Source organism: Salmo salar, chromosome 25 (genome assembly GCF_965601325.2).
Source record: "Salmo salar chromosome 25, fSalSal1, whole genome shotgun sequence".
Taxonomy (NCBI): Eukaryota; Metazoa; Chordata; class Actinopteri; order Salmoniformes; family Salmonidae; genus Salmo; species Salmo salar.
The window spans coordinates 27,907,105-27,930,064 of NC_138315.1; the positions used below are offsets into that span (position 1 = coordinate 27,907,105).

Below are 22,960 nucleotides of genomic sequence, written 5' to 3' on the forward strand. Positions count from 1 at the left end.
AGCTTTGCTGCCTTACATTACATACTCCATACAAAGTATTCTACATGTAACTTAATGCCTGCTTTGGCAGAAACCCCCCTCTTTAATGCATTTTAACTTTGAGCCTTGTTGATTTTCACTCCTTCTCTCTCTTGCACAGGTTTTACAGAGTGAATCCATTACATTTACATGCTAGTCATTTAACAGACGCTCTTATCCATAGCGACTTACAATTAGGGCATTCATCTTAAGATAGCTGGGTGAGAAAGCAACACATCACAATCGTATCAAGTAAATTTCCCCTCAACAAAGTATTTAACAGCAAAGTAATTTAAGATACTCTTCAAAGAGGTAGGGTTTCAGACGTTTTCGGAAGATGAGCAGGGACTCTGATGTCCTGACTTTATGGGGAAACTTGTTCCACCATTGGGATGCCAGGACAGAGGAGAACTTTGACTGGACTGAGCAGCAACTGCCCTTATGTAGGGGTGGGAGGGACAAGAGACCAGAGGTGGCGGAATGGAGTGCTCAGGTTGGGGTGTATGGTTTAAGCATAGCCTGAATGGGAGGAGGGGCAGTTCCCCTTGCTGCTCTGTAGGCAAGCAGCAGGGTCTTGAAGATGATGCGAGCTTCAACTGAAAGCCAGTGGAGTGTGCGGAGGGGCGGTTTGACATGGGAGAACTTAGGAAGGTTGAACACAAGGCGGGCTGCAAAATTCTGGATAAATTGCAGGGGTTTGATGGCACAAGTGGAGAGCCCAGCCAACAGAAAGTTGCAGTAGTCTAGACGGGAGATGACAAGTCCCTGGATTAGGACCTGCGCCACCTCCTGTGTGAGGAAATGTTGTACTCTACGGATGCTGTAGAGCATGACCCTGCAGGAGCGAATCACTGCTTTGATGTTTGCAGAGAACGTCAGGGTGTTGTCCAGGGTCACACCAAGGTTCTTTGCACTCTGGGAAGTGGAGACCGTGGAGTTGCCAAACAGGATGGAGAGGTCTTGGAGTGGGCAGGCCTTCCCGGGAGGAAGAGCAGCGCCGTCTTGTCGAGGTTGAGCTTGAGGTGGTGTTATTGTAATCAAAAGGAGAGACTTTTACATTTCTTCAAAACAATCAAACTTTATTATTTAATTACTGCAGTAATGGATCTGGTCGGTTATCACCCCTGGAGGTGATCACTGAGAACTTAACGAGCTGGTTTGAGCCACAGCATTTTATAGCAAAGTCCATCCTCCTTCAGTCTACATGACAAACAACAGATGTATGGAATGGGTCACAAGGATAAGATTAGTATGAAAGAAACTTATAATTCACAGCAGACAGTATGTTACTGTGTTGAGACCAGGGTCTATCCCTGGAGTCATCTCTCCCTGGTACCTTATAGAACAGAAACATTAACTCATGCTCTGGAATGCGGTATCACCCAAAGACATCGGAAATCTTCTAGAGGTCCATCCTCAGTAGAATACGCACAGATGAGTGTTCTAACAATCCTTATTCTGTTGCATAAAACAACCAGTTGATGCAATAACAGCATTATAACATAATCTTGTAATTTCCACCATAAGGGTAAAAAAGATTGTTCTGAAAGAGCTAATGAGAGTTGGTGAGAGAGAGCACGCTCAAGTGTTTTGGAAAGACAACAAAGAAGGGAAACCGGTCTGTAGTTTTTGACATCAGAGGGGCCGAGTGTTGGTTTGTTGAGGATGGGAGTTACTCTGGCCATCTTGACGTCAGAAGGGACGCAGACAGTGGTCAGGGATAAGTTGATGAGGGAAGTGAGTAATGGGGGGTAGTCTCCAGAGATGGTCTGGAGAAGGGAGGAGGGGATGGGGTCAAGTGGGCAGGTTGTTGGGTGAACATCACTAGTCGTAGGATTTAATCTGGAGAGAGAGGGGAGAAAGAGGTCAAGGCGTAGGGTAGTTTTGTGTGAGTGGGATCAGTGGGCTCAGTAGGCTTCAGGTGAATGAGGAGCGGATGTCGTCAACCTTTTTTTCAAAGTGGTTGACAAAGTCATCCGCAGAGAGGGAGGAAGGAGCAGGTGGAGGATTAAGGAGGGAGGAGAACGCGGAGAAGAGTTTCCCAGGGTTGGAAACAGAAGCTTGACATTTGGAGTGATAGAAATTGACTTTAGCAGCAGATAGAGAGGAAGAGAAGGTATAGAGGAGGGAGGGGAAGGATTAATGAATTTTCCTCCATTTCTGCTCAGCTGCCCGCAGTCCTGTTCTGTTAGCACGCAGTGCATCCACAAGCTTTCTGTGATTTTTGCAGTGATTCGCACTTTTGTAAATGATATGATGACTCAATCACTCACAATCCATACAAAAAGAAGCGGCTGCTGCTACAACTAGGGTAATATTAATTGAGTGGAAAATGATTAAGGACTCACTGAAATTCTAAAATCAAATGTGAGAAAAAAAGACAACAGCCTACTGTACGTATGAGGCATTATTTTACCCAGTCGCTGTCAGTCAGGAAGTCTGCTTTGAATCATAGTGTGACAGTGCAGTTGTAGCCTTTGGCAATTTCAACTGAAGTGAAACATGATTAAGTACATTTTGAAATTCTAAAATCTAATGTGAAAAAAAGACAACAGCTTCATTGTCAGTGGTAACTAACATTCAACCGATCATCTCACTGAAACTCTTACTTCTAGAAATCCCTAAATAATTTAACACATATATATTTAACCAGGGTCACCTCTGCATGAGTATACTAAAACACTAAAGGTTTCACTCCACTCTAACCCCACTAGAAGAGCTGTTTTTCCTTTTAAACAACATTGACCTCAAAGAGAGTAATGGGTCCAGTGGAAGATATCAGGGCTCATAACAAGATATCAGTAAGGGCCTAGAAGAAGACAGACCAACTGAAAGGTTCAACCAAGGTTACAGATAGATTAAATAAAACATACAATGCATATATTCCTTAAATAAATGAAGAAACGTAGAAGCAGATAACCTGACGTTGCATCAATACAGTTAAACTCACTCCTACATCAGTGTGTTTGTGTTTTGGACATTTTGCCAGTCCCCACAAGGAAAAAAGCAATTTCACGCTTAGGGGTTAGGTTTAGGGTCAGGGTTAGAATTAGGTTTATGGGTAAGGGATTAGGTTTTGCGTTAGGAGTTAGGGTAAGGTTTATGGGTTTGGGAAAACAAATGTTTTCTTAACCTGCACCCAAGAAAGCGAAGGTAACCTGCCTAAATTATTACTGCCCCGTAGCACTCACATCGGTAGCCATGAAGTGCTTCGAAAGGCTGGTCATGGCTCACATCAACACCATCATGCCAGAAACCCTAGACCCACTCCAATTTGCATACCGCCCCAACAGATCCATAAATGACACAATCTCAATCGCAATCCACACTGCCCTTTCCCTCCCGGAAAAAAGGAACACCAATGTGAAAATGCTGTTCATTGACTACAGCTCAGCGTTCAACACCATAATACCCACAAAGCTCATCACTAAGCTAAGGACCCTTGGACTAAACACCTCCCTCTGCAACTGGATCCTGGACTTCCTGACAGTTTGCCTCCAGGTGGTATGGGTAGGCAACAACACGCTGATCGTCAGGGTTGTGTGCATAGTCCCCCCCTGTACTCCCTGTTCACCCACAACTGCGTGGCCAAGCATGACTCCAACACCATCATTAAGTTTGCTGACGACACAACAGTGGTAGGTCTGATCACCGACAACGATGAGACAGTCTATAGGGAGGAGGTCAGAGACCTGGCAGTGTGGTGCCAGGACAACAACCTCTCCCTCAACGTGAGCAAGACAAAGGAGCTGATCGTGGACTATAGGAAAAGGAGGGCCGAACAGCCCCCCATTAACATCAACAGGGCTGAAGTGGAGAGGGTCGAGAGTTTCAAGTTCCTTGGTATCCACATCACCAATGAACTATCATGGTCCAAACACACCAAGACAGTTGTGAAGAGGGCACGACCACACCTTTTCCCCCTCAGGAGACTGAAATGATTTGGCATGGGTCCCCAGATCCTCATAAAGTTCTACAGCTGCACCATCGAGAGCATCTTGACCGGTTGCATCACCGACTGGTATGGCAACTGCTCGGCATATGATCATAAAGCACAACAGAGGGTAGTGCGTACGGCCCAGTACCTCACTGGGGTCAAGCTTCCTAACATCCAGGACCTACAGTACCAGTCAAAAGTTTGGACACACCTACTCATTTCAGGGTTTTTCTTTATTTCTACTATTTTAATAATAAGAATAATATAATATTATTCTAATATTAATAGAATATTAGAATAATAGAGAAGACATCAAAACTCTGAAATAACACATATGGAATCATGTTGTAACTAAAAAAGTGTTAAACAAAAATATATTCTTCAAAGTAGCCACCCTTTGCCTTGATGACAGCGTTGCACACTCTTGGCATTCTCTCAAACAACTTCATGAGGTAGTCACCTGGAAAGCATTTCAATTAACAGGTGTGCCTTGTTAAAAGTTAATTTGTGGAATTAAAGGACACCAATAAGGACACCAATAAGAAGAAGAGACTTGCTTGGGCCAAGAAACACAAGCAATGGACATAAGACCGGTGGAAATCTGACCTTTGGTCTGATGAGTCCAAATTTCAGATTTTTGATTCCAACCACCGTGTCTTTGTGAGACGCAGAGTAGGTGAACAGATGATCTCCACATGTGTGGTTCCCACCGTAAAGCATGGAGGAGGAGGTTTGATGGTGTGGGGGTGCTTTGCTGGTGACACTGTCAATGATTTATTTAGAATTCAAGGCAGACTTAACCAGCATGGCTACCACAGCATTCTGCAGCGATACACCATCCCATCTGGTTTGCGTTTAGTGGGACTATCATTTGTTTTTCCACAGGACAATGACCCAACCCATCTCCAGGCTGTGTAAGGGCTATTTGACCAAGAAGGAAAGTGGTGGAGTGCTGCATCAGATGACCTGGCATCCACAATCACCCAACCTCAACCCAATTGAAATGGTTTGGGATAAGTTGCAGAGTGAAGGAGTGATGAGGACTGCAGAGTGAAGGAAAAGCAGCCAACAAGTGCTAAGCATATGTGGGAACTGTTGGAAAAGCATTCCAGGTGAAGCTGGTTGAGAGAATGCCAAGAGTGTGCAACGCTGTCATCAAGCCAAAGGGTGGCTATTTTGAGGAATCTAAAATCAAAAATATATTTTGATTTGTTAACACTTTTTTGGTTACTACATGATTCCATGTGTTATTTCATAGAGTGCTGATCTAGGATCAGTGTTGTCTCTTAAATCATAATGAATACGAGTGGAGACCTGATCCTAAATCAGCATTCCTACTCTGAGACGCTTTGTGAATACCGGCCCTGACCTGTGCCAATACCTGCTGTTCTGTTTTTACTGGTGGCATGTCCATGTTTGAGGTATTGCATATCGTTCCATAATAGTGTTGAGTCACGATAAACTGATGATTCACTATTTTATTACATAATACATAAAGTACTGAAATGCAGTTCCATCCCCTGATCATCAGTATATTGCCTTTTCCAATGAGTGCATATCTTAATATTTTAGATCACAAACATTGGAATATGAACTTTAGCTCCTGACAAGAAGAAAATGGTCAAATTAGAATTTTTCCTGGCAGCCCGTGTCAGTGTGCTAGCTGTGCCATGTGATTAGCATTTTGATTAAGAGACAAACAAACAGAGAAATAACACATGCATAAAGAGAGCTTAGTTAGAGGGTGTCATGCCAGTGAGCCACACAGCACTGTGGCCATGTAACGAGTGTCGTACGGAGTAGACCAAGGTGCAGCGGGTTGAGTGCTCATTTTAACTTTTATTGAGACACGTAACAAGACAAGACACTAACGCACAGTATTGCAGGCTAAACACAGCTATGCAAAAACAACTTCCCACAAACGACAGGTGAAAAAGGGCTACCTAAGTATGACTGCCAATCAGCAACAACAATGTACAGCTGTTCCTGATTGAGAGCCATACCCGGCCAACACAAAGAAATATACAACATAGAAAAACCATAGAAATACAAAACATAGAACAAAACCCCAAAACCCCGACAACACAAAACAAACACACCCCTGCCACGCCCTGACCAAACTACAATGACAAATAACCCCTATTACTGGTCAGGACATGACAGGCCAACTAGATAAATTGACAAGATCCGATGCAGGGGAGGAATTAAAAGTCCACTTGAAGGAAAGAAATATTGGCTGCAATAAGCTGTTATAATCAGAGGTGAAATGGAAGCCGCAGTGATGTGTCTCACTTGGTAGAGTATGGCACTCGCAACACCAGGGTTGTGGGTTCAATTCCCATGGGGACAGGATGAAAATGTATGCACTTACTAATGTAAGTCGCTCAGGATAAGAGCGTTTGGTAAATGGAAAACACGCAGGCAGGCAGACTCTACTCAGCCTCCGATCATACACATCGTGCAGGTGACTCTTGCTAACTGGTTTTCCAGCCTTCCATAGTAGTTAGTTGCCTGGTTAAGGAACACAAGCTGCTTTATGAAGTTAAAAACAATGGTATTAAGTTTAACAGTAAAACAATAGTCTAGCTTTGATTGTCTTTCTCCCCCTTGGGTATAGAAAAATAGACTGTCTTGCTCAACCCTCCCACTTTCCCCATTGCATTCCATAGCCAGGTTCTGACAAGCCTCTCTCTTTTCTACAGAGAAAACTGATTTTTTTCTAGCCCTAACTGTTCAAAAGTTATGACCCATATTACCAGCACTAAGTATTTTTAAAATCATTATTATTTTATTAATTTTAAAAATTGCCTTAGGGACTCGTGACTCGACCATTGGTGACTCAGACTTGGACTCGAGCACTGGGGACTTGGGACTCAACTTGGACTAAAGATTTAGTGACTAAAAGTTTAGCGACTCGTCTATATCACTGGGAAGAAGTAACAAAGACAAACACACAAGAAGGTGGCAGGAAGCCTAGTGGTTAGAGCGTTGGACTAGTAATCGGAAGGTTGCAATATCAAATCCCCGAGCTGACAATGTAAAAACCTGTCGTTCTGCCCCTGAACAAATCACTGTTCTCAGGCCGTCATTGAAAATAAGAATTTGTTCTTAACTGACTTGCCTAGTTTAATAAAGGCAACAAAAAAAATTAAGAATAGTCATGTGTGGTTTTGTGTGGTTCAGCTAATAATAGCATAGTCCTAGCAACACCAGAGTTGTGGGTTCAATTCCAGCTCGTGTCACATACAGTATATATATAACAAAATATATGCACTCACGGAACTGTAAGTTGCAAGTCAGCTAAATGGTATAGAAAAGTTTGCAGCATGGATTTTGCACATAGAATCTCTATTGGTTGTTCTCTGACAGACAGTGTTCCCTTTCTCTTTCTTCTTCTCCTGATATATAACCTAACGTCCTAGTCCTGTCAGGAACAACACAATATGATTCATTACCCCTTTAGAAAGAAATCAGAGTCTTCCTCTGATTCCTCTCCGCTACCTTCCATCATTGCTAATTACTGAAACTAGCTGACCTTCCCTCCATCTCTTCATCCCTCCACCCTAGTATGCATCCCAAATGGCACCATATTCATTATATAGGGATATATTAGGAAGGGAATAGGTGGCTATTTGGGACACAGACCCAGTCTCCTGGGCACGGTGCGGTCAGTTATCATATTACTTTCTGCCCCATTCCTGCCCACTTTAGGAGAGGCAGCCCCTGGGCTCAGCTCCACCAAAGTAGAAATAGGCCCACATGTGGAATGTGAATATATTTGCTGCATTCACAGAAAGAAAGAGAGAGAGATAGAGACATAGAGAGAATGAGAGAGAGAGAAAGAGAGAGGTGTGTATTGGCATATTTCATATATATAGCAATTCATTAATTTAGCTAATTCTACTTTGTAAACAGTTTATATAATTATGTAACCTTTAACGAGAAAACATCTTGCAGTTAGTTAATGCAAGTAATGTACTGTTTATAATATGCCAAAAGCATTGACTGATATAATCCATAAATGCCAATGAAGTTGGTTACAGTCAGCATCACTTATTCATATCATAGCTAGATAGTGTCGGTGATATCAGGTTCTCCCTCTGGGTGTGAAACAGTAGTGTTGTGCTGCTAGACAAGGCTCATCATATCACTGTCAACAGTGTCAATGTCATTGTTTCCCCATCACAAGACAATTATCTTCCAATAAACTGAGAATGATTAGAACCATAGCTACAGGACAGGACAGGTGGAGGGCTGAGGAGAAGATACAGTGGGTGTGTCCCAAATGGCACCCTACTCCATATAGTGCCCATAGGGCTCTGGTCAAAATTAGTGCACTATAAAGGGAATAGGGTGACATTTGGGACACATTCAGTGCTTAAGCATCCCATAGATCACCTTCACACTAAGATGGAGGCTCTATAAATCATACCAGACAGAATGGGACTAATTACAGACTGCACCCCAAATGGCACCCTATTCCCTATATAATTCACTTAAAGCAAATGCTAAAAAGTATTTTAAAGACTTCAAATATATTTTTAACCCAGGTCTGCCAGTCACTTAAAAAGCTATCTCATCTCACTACACAATAGCAGTCACAGGGGCAGGGACCATATAGGCCTATCCTAAGTGTTTGCACAAGAGCAAAGTTTGCAGTGATAATAGCTTATTACTTTATAGTAGATGGAGATTAATCAACCCCGAGTTTGTTTCAGCCTAAAACAGCTTGATTTGGAATTGAGGAATGGGGCTGGGGATCATACGCAGCGTTATAGATACAAGGAGCGTCAGTCCATGAGATTGCCATGATAATTTGTGACTGAATAAAGCAAGTCCATTTCTTTACAATCAAAATAGCTTATTATTAAATCAACTATACCCAGTGGGGATAGGGGCTGCCTCTCCTAAAGTGGGCTGGAATGGGCCTCCTGTGTTTTCAGAGAAGCCCTAAGGATTTATAAAATAATTGTTGTAGTTTTAAAATATACATGTTGTTTTAATTTCTATTTAATCTTTCAAGAATATTTCAATGGTATTGTAATTAAATTAATATTTTCAATGATATTCTGATTTAGTCTTGTGTTGGAAAGGAAAGGGTTAACGGTGAAGAGAAAAAAGATCCAATCAGGATTTTTCTTTGGTAGTCTGGGTAGATAAACTTAGCTAGCTAAGTCAGCCATTGGCTAAGCCCTCGGAAGCTAGATAGAAGGCATCTTCCATTGAGGGAGTTCTATTAACCTGAAACATGGTGCATCGGTCTATGGACCATGACGTGAACGGGAAAAAGAGGTAAGGGAGGAGCACCCTTCTCAAATCGAACCGTAATCTGCGCCACTCAGTCAAACTAGTTTTCATTGGTGAGCAGATAAAGCGTCTTTATCAAAAGCAATCACTTTTGCATGTGAAAACACAGAATCCTACTCATTTCTCTACATGCTTAATCTAGCCTAGGCTACGTCACTTTTGTTTTGAGCCGACTTCGCTGTGGACTTGGAACAGGGCACCTGGCTCACGTCCAGAGACAGACCTGTTCCGAAACTATTTCCAAAACTAATTCCAATCACTTTTTATCCTGTGCAAGATAAACAAATCACCTCAACTGTATTAGTGCAGAATTTTGGAGCGACAGTTGTCTCAACCAATCACATTTTGACTTGTAAAAAAAAAATTATGGAAAGGCAGACAGGTCACTGCAATAGTGAACAGTAGCTAGCTAGCCTTTGTTGTAGGCTAGTTAAAAGTGTGTAGCGTCTGCAACAAGTGTTATCGAAGAGGATGTTGATGCTAATTTGTTGGCTTTGCCCTTTTCAAGATAAACTAAAGTTGGATTAATTGGTGCCTCTAGGGCAATTTATGTGAATGTTGATGTGTATATTGATATGTATAGTGTACACTAAGTGTACAAAACATTAAGAATACCTGCTCTTTCCATGACAGACTGACCAGGGGAATCCAGGTAAAAACTACAGTATGATCCCTTATTGATGTCACTTGCTAAATCCCCTTCAAATCAGTGTAGATGATGGGGAGGAGACATGCTAAAGAAGGATTTGTAAACCTTGAGACAATTGAGACATGGATTGTGTATGTGTGCCATTCAGAGAGTGAATTGGCAAGACAAAAGATTTAAGTGCCTCTGAACGGGGTATGGTAGTGCCAGGCGCACCGGTTTGTGTCAAGGTTCTTAATGTTTTGTACACTCAGTGTATATTGATGTGTTAGATGTGTATACAGTGCACATCTGTGAAAGAGACCTTGGTCTCAGCATGAGTCCCTGTACATTCCTGGATCGCTCGTCTTTTCAGTTCGCTGCAGCTAACGACTGGAACGAGCTGCAACACTCAAACTGGACAGTTTTATCTCAAACTCTTCATTCAAAGACTCAATCATGGACACTCTTACTTACAGTTGTGGCTGCTTTGCGTGATGTATTGTTGTCTGTACCTTCTTGCCCTTTGTGCTGTTGTCTGTGGCCAATGATGTTATTACCCTGTTTTGTGCTGCTACCATGTTGTGCTGCTGCCATGTTGTGTTGCTACCATGTTGTTGTTATGTTGTGTTGCTACTATGCTGTGTTGTCATGTGTTGCTGCCATGCTCTGTTGTTGTCTTAGGTCTCTCTTTATGTAGTGTTGTGTTGTCTCTCTTGTCGTGATGTGTGTTTTATCCTTTATTTTTATTTAATTGATTTGTATTTTTAATCCCAGCCCCCGTCCCCGCAGGAGGCCTTTTGCCTTTGGGTAGGCCGTCATTGTAAGTAAGAATGTGTTCTTAACTGACTTGGCTAGTTAAATAAAGGTTAAATAAAAATAAAAATAATAATAATAAATAATGGTTAAATATGCAAATACATTAAGCACATCTAAATAGAAGACATTACTTTGATACTTCATAAAACTTATGTCAATAAAGATAAGCATTCTGCTCTAAGAGCTGTATAGTCTACTAATAGACAGAAACATGCGAAAAATGGTTGTCACTTAACTCTACCCTGCTGTAAAATGTGTATAAAAAAAATACTCTGTCAATGTCAGACAAGATCCAAAAAGTGGATACATACAGTCATTGGGGCGGCAGGTGGCCTAGTGTTGGGCCAGTAACTAGGTAGCCTAGCGTCGGGCCAGTAACCGAAAAGTTGCTGGATCGAATCCCGAGCTGACCGGGTAAAAATCTGTTGTTCTGCCCCTGAAAAATGCACTTAACCCACGCTTCCCTCGTAGGCCGTCAATGTAAATATGAATTTGTTCTTAACTGACTTATCATCCACTTATTCTAAAATTATCAAGCAGCATTCTGGGCACTGTAGGCAGATCAGCTCTTCATTTTAAACAAAACACATATACCTAACAGACAACAAAAGACAAGAATTTGAATAATGGATTTGTAAAGGATTATCTCATGACAACAAAGCTTGTAGCCCAATGACAGCATTATCACTAGGCTGCACAAAGCGAAAGCGTTAGCCCACTATCAGTCTTTTCCCCTGGATCTATTTATTAATTTCTTCAATCTTACTCATTGCCTACAATCAAGGTGGACTGACCTGCCTGAAAACGATCACTGAATAGGACAGAAATCGAACTTAAAACCTAATAATTATATGGAGAGATGTCCTTTTCTTTCTTTATTTTTTGGATGAAATGCATGCCCTGTTTAGCCACCATGGAAATTATATGACATTACTTGACACGAAGCTATGGATTTATTTCCTAACAGGTGGCATGTGTGCAAGAGCCAAGACAAATTAATAACACGTGCATTACTGGTCCGCAAAATAGGAGAACAAACTACGCACGACGATGCTCAGTTGACATAACAGTCTCGCATAACATTCTCGCAGTCAAGCTCGCTTTCAAATTCTGAAGACACAGAATAACACTTTTATTGCAATTCAATTTTCAAATAACTTTCAACTAAGAAAATTGCTTCCAAAAACAGACTAAACTTCGCGTAAAATGAAAGAATAATGCCCCATGTCTATTATTTCAGTGAAGAAATGTAAGGAGTTCGTTAATAAAGTGGGAACGTCCAGTTGACTCCATCTATTTACCTTGCAAATGGTTCGGTGTGAAATGATGAGGAAATCCGCTCAAATCCATTTGATAATAACTCACGTCTTGCAGTGTATTGCATTACCTGTAGATACCCTTGGATGTCAGGAAAGTAAAACCGTCTCCGTTTTCTTGCCGGTTGTTCCAAACGCCTTCTCCACTGACTCGCGCTCAGAATGTTTGACTGCTATGAGCTGCATGCGCTTGCTCTGCTTTGACCAAAAAACCTTCACGCATGCTCATCCCGGGGCGGAGGCAGCAGTAGCAGAACTACCTGAGCCCGCGCAGTACACTATGGCCTACATTATGCTACCAGTACCGTCTTCCTTGAGTCTTCCTGCTCTGAAAAAAAGTGTTTTCTTTCTCTCAGCTTTATTTAAAAAATAAAAATACTTTGACATTAATCGCTGGTGTTTACTATAATAAACATGCGTAAATACGCACAGTTGTAAACTATATTTTAGTATTCAAAATAATAAAATCAACATTAACAATCTATTGGGAGATGAGACTTAATTGTATGCTATAGTGTTGGTCATCCTGTAAATCTACTATTTTAGAAGTTAAGTGCAGGGTTCAGAACACAACCCACACACTGAGGTCTTCCTCTCCTCTCATAAACTTCATGTGGTCGAGTTAGCTAGGTGGTTCTACACCCTCTCCTTCTCTGGATTAAAATGTATTCATGAGTAAAGCCACTTGAAAATGCACACACTTAGTAACAGTTCTAGTAAAATAGTTAGAATACTTACAGTACCAGTCAAAAGTTTGGACACACCTACTCATTCCAGGGTTTGTCTCTATTTTTACAATTTTCTACATAGTAGAATAATAGTGAAGACATCAAAACTATGAAATAACACATATGGAATCATGCAGTAACCAAGAAAGTGTTAAACAAATCTAAATATATTCTACATTTGAGATTCTTCAAGGTAGCCACCCTTTGCCTTGATGAAAGCTTTACACACTCTTGGCATTCTCTCAACCAGCTTCATGAGGAAGTCACCTGGAATGCATTTCAATTAACAGGTGTGCCTTGTTAAAAGTTACATTTTGGAATTTCTTTCCAAGTCCATATTATGGCAAAAACAGTTCAAATAAGCAAAGAGAAACGACAGTCCATCATTACTTTAAGACATGAAGGTCAGTCAATGGGGCAAATTTCAAGAACTTTGAAAGTTTCTTCAAGTGCAGTCGCAAAAACCGTCAAGTGATATGATGAAACTGGCTCTCATGAGGACCACCACAGGAAAGGAAGTCCCAGAGTAATTCTGCTGCAGAGTATAAGTTCATTAGAGTTACCAGCCTCAGAAATTGCAGCCCAAATAAACACTTCACAGAGTTCAAGTAACAGACACATTTCAACATCAACTGTTCAGAGGAGACTGCATGAATCAGCGTGAATCAGGCCTTCATGGTCAAATTGCTGTAAAGAATCCACTACTAAAGGACACCAATAAGAAGAAGAGACTAGCTTGGGCCAAGAACCATGAGCAATGGACATCAGTGGAAATCTTTCCTTTGGTCTGATGAGTCCAAATTGGAGATTTTTGGTTCCAACCGCCGTGTTTTTGTGAGACGCAGAGAAGGTGAACGGATGATGTGTGGTTCCCACCGTGAAGCATGGAGGAGGAGGTGTGATGGTGCTTTGCTGGTGACACTGTCAGTGATTTATTTAGAATTCAAGGCACACTTAACCAGCAAGGCTACCACAGCATTCCGCAGCGACACACCATCCCATCTGGTTTGCGCTTAGTGGGACTATCAATTGTTTTTCAACAGGACAATGACCCAAAATACACCTCCAGGCTGTGTAAGGGCTAGTGGACCAAGGAGAGTAATGGAGTGCTGCATCAGATGCCCTGGCCTCCACAATCACCCAACCTCAACCCAATTGAGATGGTTTGGGATGAGTTGGAGCGCAGAGTGAAGGAAAAGCAGCCAACAATTGCTCAGCATATGTGGGAACTCCTTCAAGATAGTTATAAAAGCATTCCTGTAACGCGGGTCGTATAAAGGGGACCAAGGCGCAGCTCATATTTACTTATAATGAATATACAAAACGACCGACAACAGTTCCGTCAGGTGACATACACTAAGCAGAAAACAACTATCCACCAAACCCAGGAAGAAAAACCCCTACTTAAATATGACCTCCAATCAGAGGCAACGAGGATCAGCTGCCTCCAATTAGAGATCAACCCAAACAATCCCAACATAGAAATAGAAAAACTAGAACTTAAACATAGAAATAGAAAACATAGAACAACCCAAAACACCCCCTGTCACGCCCTGACCTACTCTACTATAGAAAATGACATCTTACTAGGATCAGGACGTGACAATTCCTCATGAAGCTGGCTGAGAGAATGCCAAGAGTGTGCAAAGCTGTCATCAAGGCAAAGGGTGGCTACTTTGAAGAATCTCAAATTTAAAATATATTTTCATTTGTTTAACACTTTTTTGGTTACTACATGATTCCATATGTGTTATTTCATAGTTTTGATGTCTTCACTATTATTCTACAATGTAGAAAATAAAGAAAAATCCTTGAATGAGTAGGTGTGTCCAAACTTTTGACTGGTACTGTACATCCACAAATGCATCTCTAGTAGTAGGCTATCTATAATATAACATTTAAATTCTTTAATAGAACACCACCTATTCAGCATATTTTCGGTAAAAAAAAATTCCTAATTTAGAATAAAACTTGCACACTTAGTAATTGTTCCAGACCGGTACTATAGTTACATGCATCCATCTTCCTACCTACGGTACAGATAGAAACATTCTTCAGTGGGACACCAGTAAATGTACATGAAATTGCACACTGCTCCAGTAAAATAGTCAATTAGGCTACATCCATCCACACATCCCTAGTTCTACCTAGCTTACTGTAGAGGCATTCTTCAGTGAGACACTTCTTCAGCATAGTAGAGACAGGGAATGTACTGTAAACTCATCCTGTGTATGGCCCAGGGGAAATCATCACACTGATGGCGTGCTTGATCTATAGTGTCAGTATTTGTGTATAGGCTACCTGGCAGCCTTCTACCTGGCTGTCTGCTACCTGGCTACCTGGCAGCCTTCTACCTGGCTGTCTGCTACCTGGCTGTCTACTACCTTGCTGCCTAGTTCTGGCTGTAGTGGAAGGGTGGCCTGTGGAGCTCCATAGAGAAGGGAACAGTCCCACGAGTCAAGGTGTGTGTCCCAAATGGCACAGTATTTCCTATGTAGTGCACTACTTTTGAGCAGAGCCCTATGGGCCATATATAGGGAATAAGGTGCCATTTGGACACAACAAGGTGGGTATGAGGGACTGAAATTCTTTGGAAGTAGCACTATTTACACTATATATTCAAACGTATGTGGACACCCTTTAAATTAGTGGATTCGGCTGTTTCAGCCACACCCGTTGCTGACAGGTGTATAAAATCGAGCAATCTCCATATATAAACACTGGCAGCAGAATGGCCGTACTGAAGAGCTCAGTGACTTTCAACGTGCCACCGTCATAAACGCGAATCCAACCATCACCCCTGGTGAGACAAAACCGCGACTCGTCTGTGAAGAGCACTTTTTGCCAGTCCTGCCTGGTCCGTTCCAGCCATTATTATGAGCCGTTCTCCCCTCATCAGCCTCCACTGCAGTGTACATGGCACAATTAAACATCTACACAATGCATACATTGCACGTTACCCATGCCATATACAGTACATTGTACACATCTTGTGCCTAAAATATCAAACAGATACCTGATTGTTGCAAAGTTAGTTGAGCTACAATCTTATCTCCAGCACATCATCCAAGAGACAAATGAGAAAAAGTGTGAAAATCTGTAGCCTGCGTCTAAAAGCCCTGCATCTAAAATGACCTCCAATCACAGAGGTGCTACATTCCTTTCAGATACTGGTGCCACTTCACTTTACTTCCATTCACTTCTACAGACATAGGGCCCGATTCAGACTTAGGAAATGTACACATTTCCTACGCACGCCTTTCCTACACACTTCTCAATAGTTGCTATTCAGACTTACCTTATGCAGGTGTGTAACGGGCTTTAAAAGCATGGTTCTCTTGTGCATGCTGAATAAATGTCATTTAACCACAGAAAATTCTAACACTTGCTGGCCAACAGATTATTTCTTGGAGTGTTCATTCAATAGGGTTTTCAGCACATTATCTAAAGCCATTCCGTTAAATTTGGTGAACATTTAATTTGAGTTTTCTCGACAGACTCACTTTAATTTATGGAGAGAATGTTTCAGAATAATAGGGATCAATGAAATAAATCCATGTATAAATAAACTCAGCAAAAAAAGAAACGCCCTCTCACTGTCAACTGTGTTTATTTTCAGCAAACTTAACATGTGTAAATATTTGTATGAACATAACAAGATCCAACAACTGAGACATAAACTGAACAACTTCCACAGACATGACAAAAGGAATAATGTGCCCCTCAACAAAGGGGGGGGGTCAAATGTGTGTACTAGGGTTGAATGGGAGGAACCCGGTTACCGAGATTTACAGAGATTTACCGACCAAAACCACTCCCTTTTCCCAGGATAAACAACTGTGAAAAACTGGTAAATGATAACAAATTATTTATATCAAATCAAATTTTATTTGTCACATCCGCTGAAAACAAAAGGTGTAGATCTTACCATGAAATGCTTACTTACAAGCCCTTAACCAACAATACAGTTCAAGAAATAGAGTTAAGAAAAGTTAAACTAAAGTAAAAAAGATCAAATCAATCAAAAAGTAACACAATACATTTACATAACAATAACTATATACAGGGGGTACCGGTACCGAGTCAATGTGTGGGGGTACAGGTTAGTAGAGGTAATTTGTAAAGTGACTATGCATAGATAATAAACAGCGAGTAGCAGCAGTGTAAATAGTCTGGGTGGCCATTTGATTAGTTGTTCAGCAGTCTTATGCCTTGGGGTTAGAAGTGCTTAAGCCCTTTGGTCCTAGACTTGGTGCTTCGGTACCGCTTGCTGTGCGGTAGCAGAGAGAACAGTCTATGACTTGGGTGACTGGAGACTTTGACAATTTTATGGGCCTTCCTCTGACACCGCCTAGTATATAGGTCCTGGATGTCAGGAAGTTTGGCCCCAGTGATGTACTGGGCCGAAAGCACTACCATCTGTTGCGCCTTACGGTCAAATGCCAAGCAGTTGCCATACCAGGCGGTGATGCAACTGGTCAGGATGCTCTCGATGGTGCAGCTGTAGAACTTTTTGAGCATATGGGGACAAATCATTTCAGTCTCCTAAGGGGGAAAAGGTGTTGCCGTTCCCTCTTCACTACTGTCTTTGTGCGTTTGGACCATGATAGTTGGTTGATGATGTGGACACCAAGGAACTTGAAACTCTCGACCCGCTCCACTTCAGTCCCATCGATGTTAATGGGGGCCTGTTCGGCCATCCTTTTCCTGTAGTCCACGATCAGCTACATTGTCTTGCTCTGTTTGAGAGCGAGGTTGTTGTACTGGCACCACACTGCCAGGTCTCTGACCTCCTCCCTATGAACAGCATGAAGTGAAATTTTACTTCTCTGGCTTTTCTATGGCCTCTGCATGATCAATCATCAACACTCAGGGTGGGAACATACAGCCCATCTCAGTATGGAGCACAGTTCACAATGCCTGTAGACCTATCATCCCATCATAGTAACTTATTTTCTTGTGATGGGTAGGCCCTACATTTGCTGCAGCATAGCCTATGCAAGCTCTTGTTTGCTGAATGTTAAATACAGAAGCCATTGGAACTAAGGGGTAGTTTAAAAGAAGAGCGAACACGCGATTGCGGTAGGCTATAGCAGTTATTTATTCAGACCCATTCAGCCTTTGTGACGAGAAGTGACAGCCGTCTGCATCTACTTAATTCTAGTCCTGCATTATGCAAGCAAAGGGAGGAAGCGAGGGAGGAATGAAGCACCAATAGAGAGAAAAAGGAGGTAGGATATGAAATTATGGGAAATATCATAAAAGGTATATATGAGTCAGCCTACTAATTATACAAATAGGCCCTATTGTGCAGTATTTCAAAATGAAAATCTAATTTGCTAGCCTATACATGTAACTTTGTAGGCTGTATGTGCTGCACCAGAATTGCATGTTCTCTCCCAACTTTATGATTTGAAGAAGGTGCGTAATTCCAGTCAATATAATACAGTATAATACAATATATTACAGTAATACAGTTCACACTAAAAAAATAAAAGCCTACTGGAGCTTGTTTATTTTATTTACCCAAGAGAGCATATAGCTAGCTACATCTATGGGCTTTTATGTTTTTATGTCATGCGTAATGTGTAGTAGCCTATATATCATATGCAGTGCATTCGGAAAGTATTCAGACCCCTTCCCTTTTTCCATATTTTGTTACATTACAGCCTTATTCTAAAAGCGAAAACAGGATTTTAGAAATGTTTTCAAACGTATACATTAAAAAAAAAATGTAAATATCTGGCCAGAAACCTGGCACCATCCCTACGGTGAAGCATGGTGGTGGCAGTATCATGCTGTGGGGATGTTTTTCAGTGGGAGACTAGTCAGTATCGAGGGAAAGATGAACAGAGCAAAGTACAGAGAGATCCTGGATGAAAACCTACTCCAGAGCTCTCAGGACCTCAGACTGGGGGCGAAGGTTCACCTTCCAACAGGACAATGACCCTAAGCACACAGCCAAGACAACGCAGGAATGGCTTCGTGACAAGTCTCAATGTCCTCGAGTGGCCCAGCCAGAGCCCAGACTTGACCCCGATTGAACATCTCTGGAGAGAACTGAAAATAGCTGTGCAGCGACGCACCCCATCCAACCTGACAGAGTTTGAGAGCATCTGTAGAGAAGAATGGGAGAAACTCCCCAAATACAGGTGTGCCAAGCATGTAGCGTCATCCCCAAGAAGACTCAAGGTTGTAATCGCTGCCAAAGGTGCTTCAACAAAGTACAAAGTACAGGGTCTGAATACTTACAGTTGAAGTCGGAAGTTTACATACACCTTAGCCAAATACATTTAAACTCAGTTTTTCACAATTCCTGACATTTAATCCTTTTATTTTTCATCACATTCCCAATGGGTCAGAAGTTTACATACACTCAATTAGTATTTGGTAGCATTGCCTTTAAATTGTTTAACTTGAGTCAAACGTATCGGGTAGCCTTCCACAAGCTTCCCACAATAAGTTGGGTGAATTTTGGCCCATTCCTCCTCACAGAGCTGGTGTAAGTGAGTCAGGTTTTTAGGCCTCCTTGCTCGCACATGCTTTTTCAGTTCTGCCCATACATTTTCTATGGGATTGAGGTCAAGGCTTTGTGACGGCCACTCCCCATACCATGACTTTGTTGTCCTTAAGCCATTTTGCCACAACTTTGGAAGTATGCTTGGGGTCATTGTCTATTTGGAAGACCCATTTGCGACCAAGCTTTAACATCCTGACTGATGTCTTGAGATGTTGCTTCAATATATTCACATAATTTTCCTGCCTCATGATGCCATCTATTTTGTGAAGTGCACCAGTCCCTCCTGCAGCAAAGCACCCCCACAAGATGATGCTGCCACCCCCGTGCTTCACAGTCGGGATGGTGTTCTTCGGCTTGCAAGCCTCCCCCTTTTTCCTCCAAACATAACGATGGTCATTATGGCCAAACAGTTCTATTTTTGTTTCATCAGACCAGAGGACATTTCCGAAAAAGTACAATCTTTGTCCCAATGTGCAGTTGCAAACCGTAGTCTGGCTTTTGTATGGCGGTTTTATAGCAGTGGCTTCTTCCTTGCTGAGCGGCCTTTCAGGTTATAGGACTCGTTTTACTGCGGATATAGATACTTTTGTACCTGTTTCCTCCAGCATCTTCACAAGGTCCTTTGCTGTTGTTCCGGGATTGATTTGCACTTTTCGCACCAAAGTACATTCATCTCTAGCAGTCAGAACGCCTCTCCTTCCTGAGCGGTATGACGGCTGCGTGGTCCCATGGTGTTTATACTTGCATACTATTGTTTGTACAGATAAACAGGCGTTTGGAAATTGCTCCCAAGGATGAACTAGAATTGTGGAGGTCTACAATTTTTTTTCTGAGGTCTTGGCTGATTTGTTTTGATTTTCCCATGATGTCAAGCAAAGAGGCATTGAGTTTGAAGGTAGGCCTTGAAATACATCCACAGGTACACCTCCAATTGACTCAAATGATGTCAATTAGCCTATCAGAAGCTTCTAAAGCCATGACATCATTTTCTGGAATTTGCCAAGCTGTTTAAAGGCACAGTCAACTTAGTGTATGTAAACTTCAGACCCACTTTGATTGTGATACAGTTAATTACAGGTGAAATAATCTGTCTGTAAGCAATTGTTGGAAAAATTACGTGTGTCAAGCACAAAGTAGATGTCCCAACCGACTTGCCAAAACTATCGTTTGTTAACAAAAAATTTGTGGAGTGGTTGCAAAATGAGTTTTAATGACTCCAACCTAAGTGTATGTAACTTCTGACTTCAACTGTATGTAAATGTGATATTTTAGATGACATTTTTTTTTAAATACATTTGTAAAACGTTCTTAAAACCTTTTTTTGCTTTGTTATTATGGGGTATTGTGTGTAAATTTATGAGGATTTAAAAAAAGTATTTTTTTTGAATAAGGCTGTAACGTATCAAAGTTCTGGAAAGAATCAAGGGTTTGAATACTTACCAAATGCACAAATGTATTGGATAACCGCACACTCATTTTGGCTTTTTTGGGCTTGTGCTCATAAAATGTATTTAATGGAGGGCTTATAAAATGTATTTCATATATAGCTCATCGGGCTCCGTTAGCATCAGGCTTGGTTTTTTATCAAATTTCCAATCAAATTCAGACATAGGCCTATTTATATGCTTAATATGTTTTTGAATTACACTTCTGGTTTTGGCGGGAAATAGCTAAAAAGCTATTTATTCTCGGGATGGAACATTTGTAAAATACCAGGAAAATATTCAACCATAGTGTGTAGGCTTATCAGCCCCTCCCCTCTGAAGCATAGGTTTCCATAGCCTACTGATGATGTTTCAAGAGTGATTGGCTTCCCCAGTGATTTTACCCATGTACCTCTACTGGCAGCACAGTGTGTGTGATTGTCTTTCATTATGATTAAACCATGCTGTTAATGCAAAATACAATTTGCTCTTAAAGACTTTCCTATACAGATTAAATAGTTGACCCTCTCCATAGCACGCTGCTCTATCCGCACTGATTGGTGAAGTAATTTAATGTCGAGCTAAATGTAAAAACAATTTCGATTTCAGAGGTTTAAAACTTTTTGGGTGTTTGAACCGGTTCAGAATTTTTATTTTGCTGGTCAGAACAATGGAACGCAACAAAAAATAATGGTTCAGTTCAGAACAAAATTATTGGAAAATAATGTTGCTCGACCTTATTCGTTTCATCAAGCGTAAAGGTGGTGGAATTATGAAGAAAATTAAGTCAAAACCAGAATACAGTGTATCTGTAGACACACCATCCCCAACGGGAATTACGTTCCATTTACGGGCGCTTAACTGTTCTGTGTCTCGGGAGTTGAGCAGTCTTAACCCAGTGCAACTGATAACGGAAAAGCATGGTTCTATCTCAATTAGTTTTCTATCATTCCTCGCATCCTATATCCTTGCTTCTTTTTCAACCTTATTGGAGTTAAGGTCCCTCCTATCAGACATTCTTATGCAATGCATTCTGAGGAGGATGATCGATGCAAGGATTCAAGGAAAGATTAACTGAGAAAGAGTCACAGATTCCTTCAAGACAACCCACTGAGACTCTACCAGGCACTATAATCTGCAGTATGGGAAACTTGTTTATTGTTCTCCATGAATTCTTAACCGTTTGTATTAATCATAAGACAGTTGAAATGAACCCTATTCTTCTCTTGGAATCCAATATTTGAAAAGGAATACATTGCACAGAAAAAAATTCAATTGAGGGACACTGGTAGTTAAAGAATTTAACAGCATAACAAAACCAAAACACTGGCATCATGGTCTTCCTTCCTTGCACAGAACCAACCAAATGAGTCAAAATATTAGTGCTAGAACTTAACAGAATATGTAGTCTATGCTGATTTTATCCTTTCTATTGTGCTTCTACTTTTCAGTTACATCTTAAAGCAAAGCTTGAATCTGCCCCTGATCCCCTTCTCCACTAGGCAGGATTCTACTGACAGACATCAGTTCATTCCAGTGATCTCCCAGAGTTCCGTATTCCATCCCAACGGAAGCAATCTTCCATTCTACTGGCCAAAACACAAATAAAAGATGACCCAGTTTTCGTGGAACCCTGTGGTGTTTTGATACATACAGTACACCCTTAGGGAGAATGCTGAAGGTCAAATAAGGTAGGCTCTATCTGGAGATCAGTGTGAAGACGTATGCAAATTATGTAAGAGGCATGTATTCATGCATATTGTATACTGTGGGTGATAATGACAGGGTCTTGAATTCATTCTTGCAAGTGTGTTCAACATGAATAATGTCAGATTTGTCAAGAACGGATCCTTGGATTGATCTGTGTTTTAACAATCACCTGCTGGGTGTCGAAAAATGGCAGCGATTCAAACATTTTATGAACTGGCTGTTCTTTAATCACAGGTGTTCAGGTTAGACGGCACCCGATGCTTTTAAGTGGACAATGTGTGGCTCAGTCGGTAGAGCATGGAGCTTGAAACACCAAGGGTCATGGATTGGATTCCAGCTGGGGCCAGCCATATGTAAAATGTATGCACGCATGACTAAGTTGCTTTGGATAAAAGCATATGCTAAATTATAAGGACACTGCCATGCGTTGCTCTGGTGTATTTCCCCTCTAACCTGTGTCAATATTGTGCAAACATGTTCAGTATACTGTATAATATTTAGTAATAAATCAAGTAGAATTGAACAGTTGAAAGGTTTTTAATATGTTGTCTCATTC

General features: G+C 41.3%; 1 protein-coding gene across 2 annotated transcripts in view; it reads right to left on the bottom strand.

Moving 5' to 3' along the window:
- Positions 1 to 12,225, bottom strand: part of LOC106586462 (zinc finger protein 385B) — a 173,274-nt gene extending 161,049 nt beyond the window's left edge. The window contains exon 1 of one of the 2 annotated variants that reach the window (XM_014173811.3): positions 12,094 to 12,225. Coding sequence is in view for 1 of the 2 variants with exons in the window: in XM_014173809.3 (XP_014029284.1) it covers positions 12,008 to 12,056 (49 nt within the window). In the remaining variant the exon portion in view is untranslated. Of the gene's footprint in view, positions 1 to 12,007 lie in introns of both variants that reach the window. The other variant, XM_014173809.3, reaches the window with a different exon arrangement.
- Between the last annotated feature and the right edge of the window lie 10,735 nt (positions 12,226 to 22,960).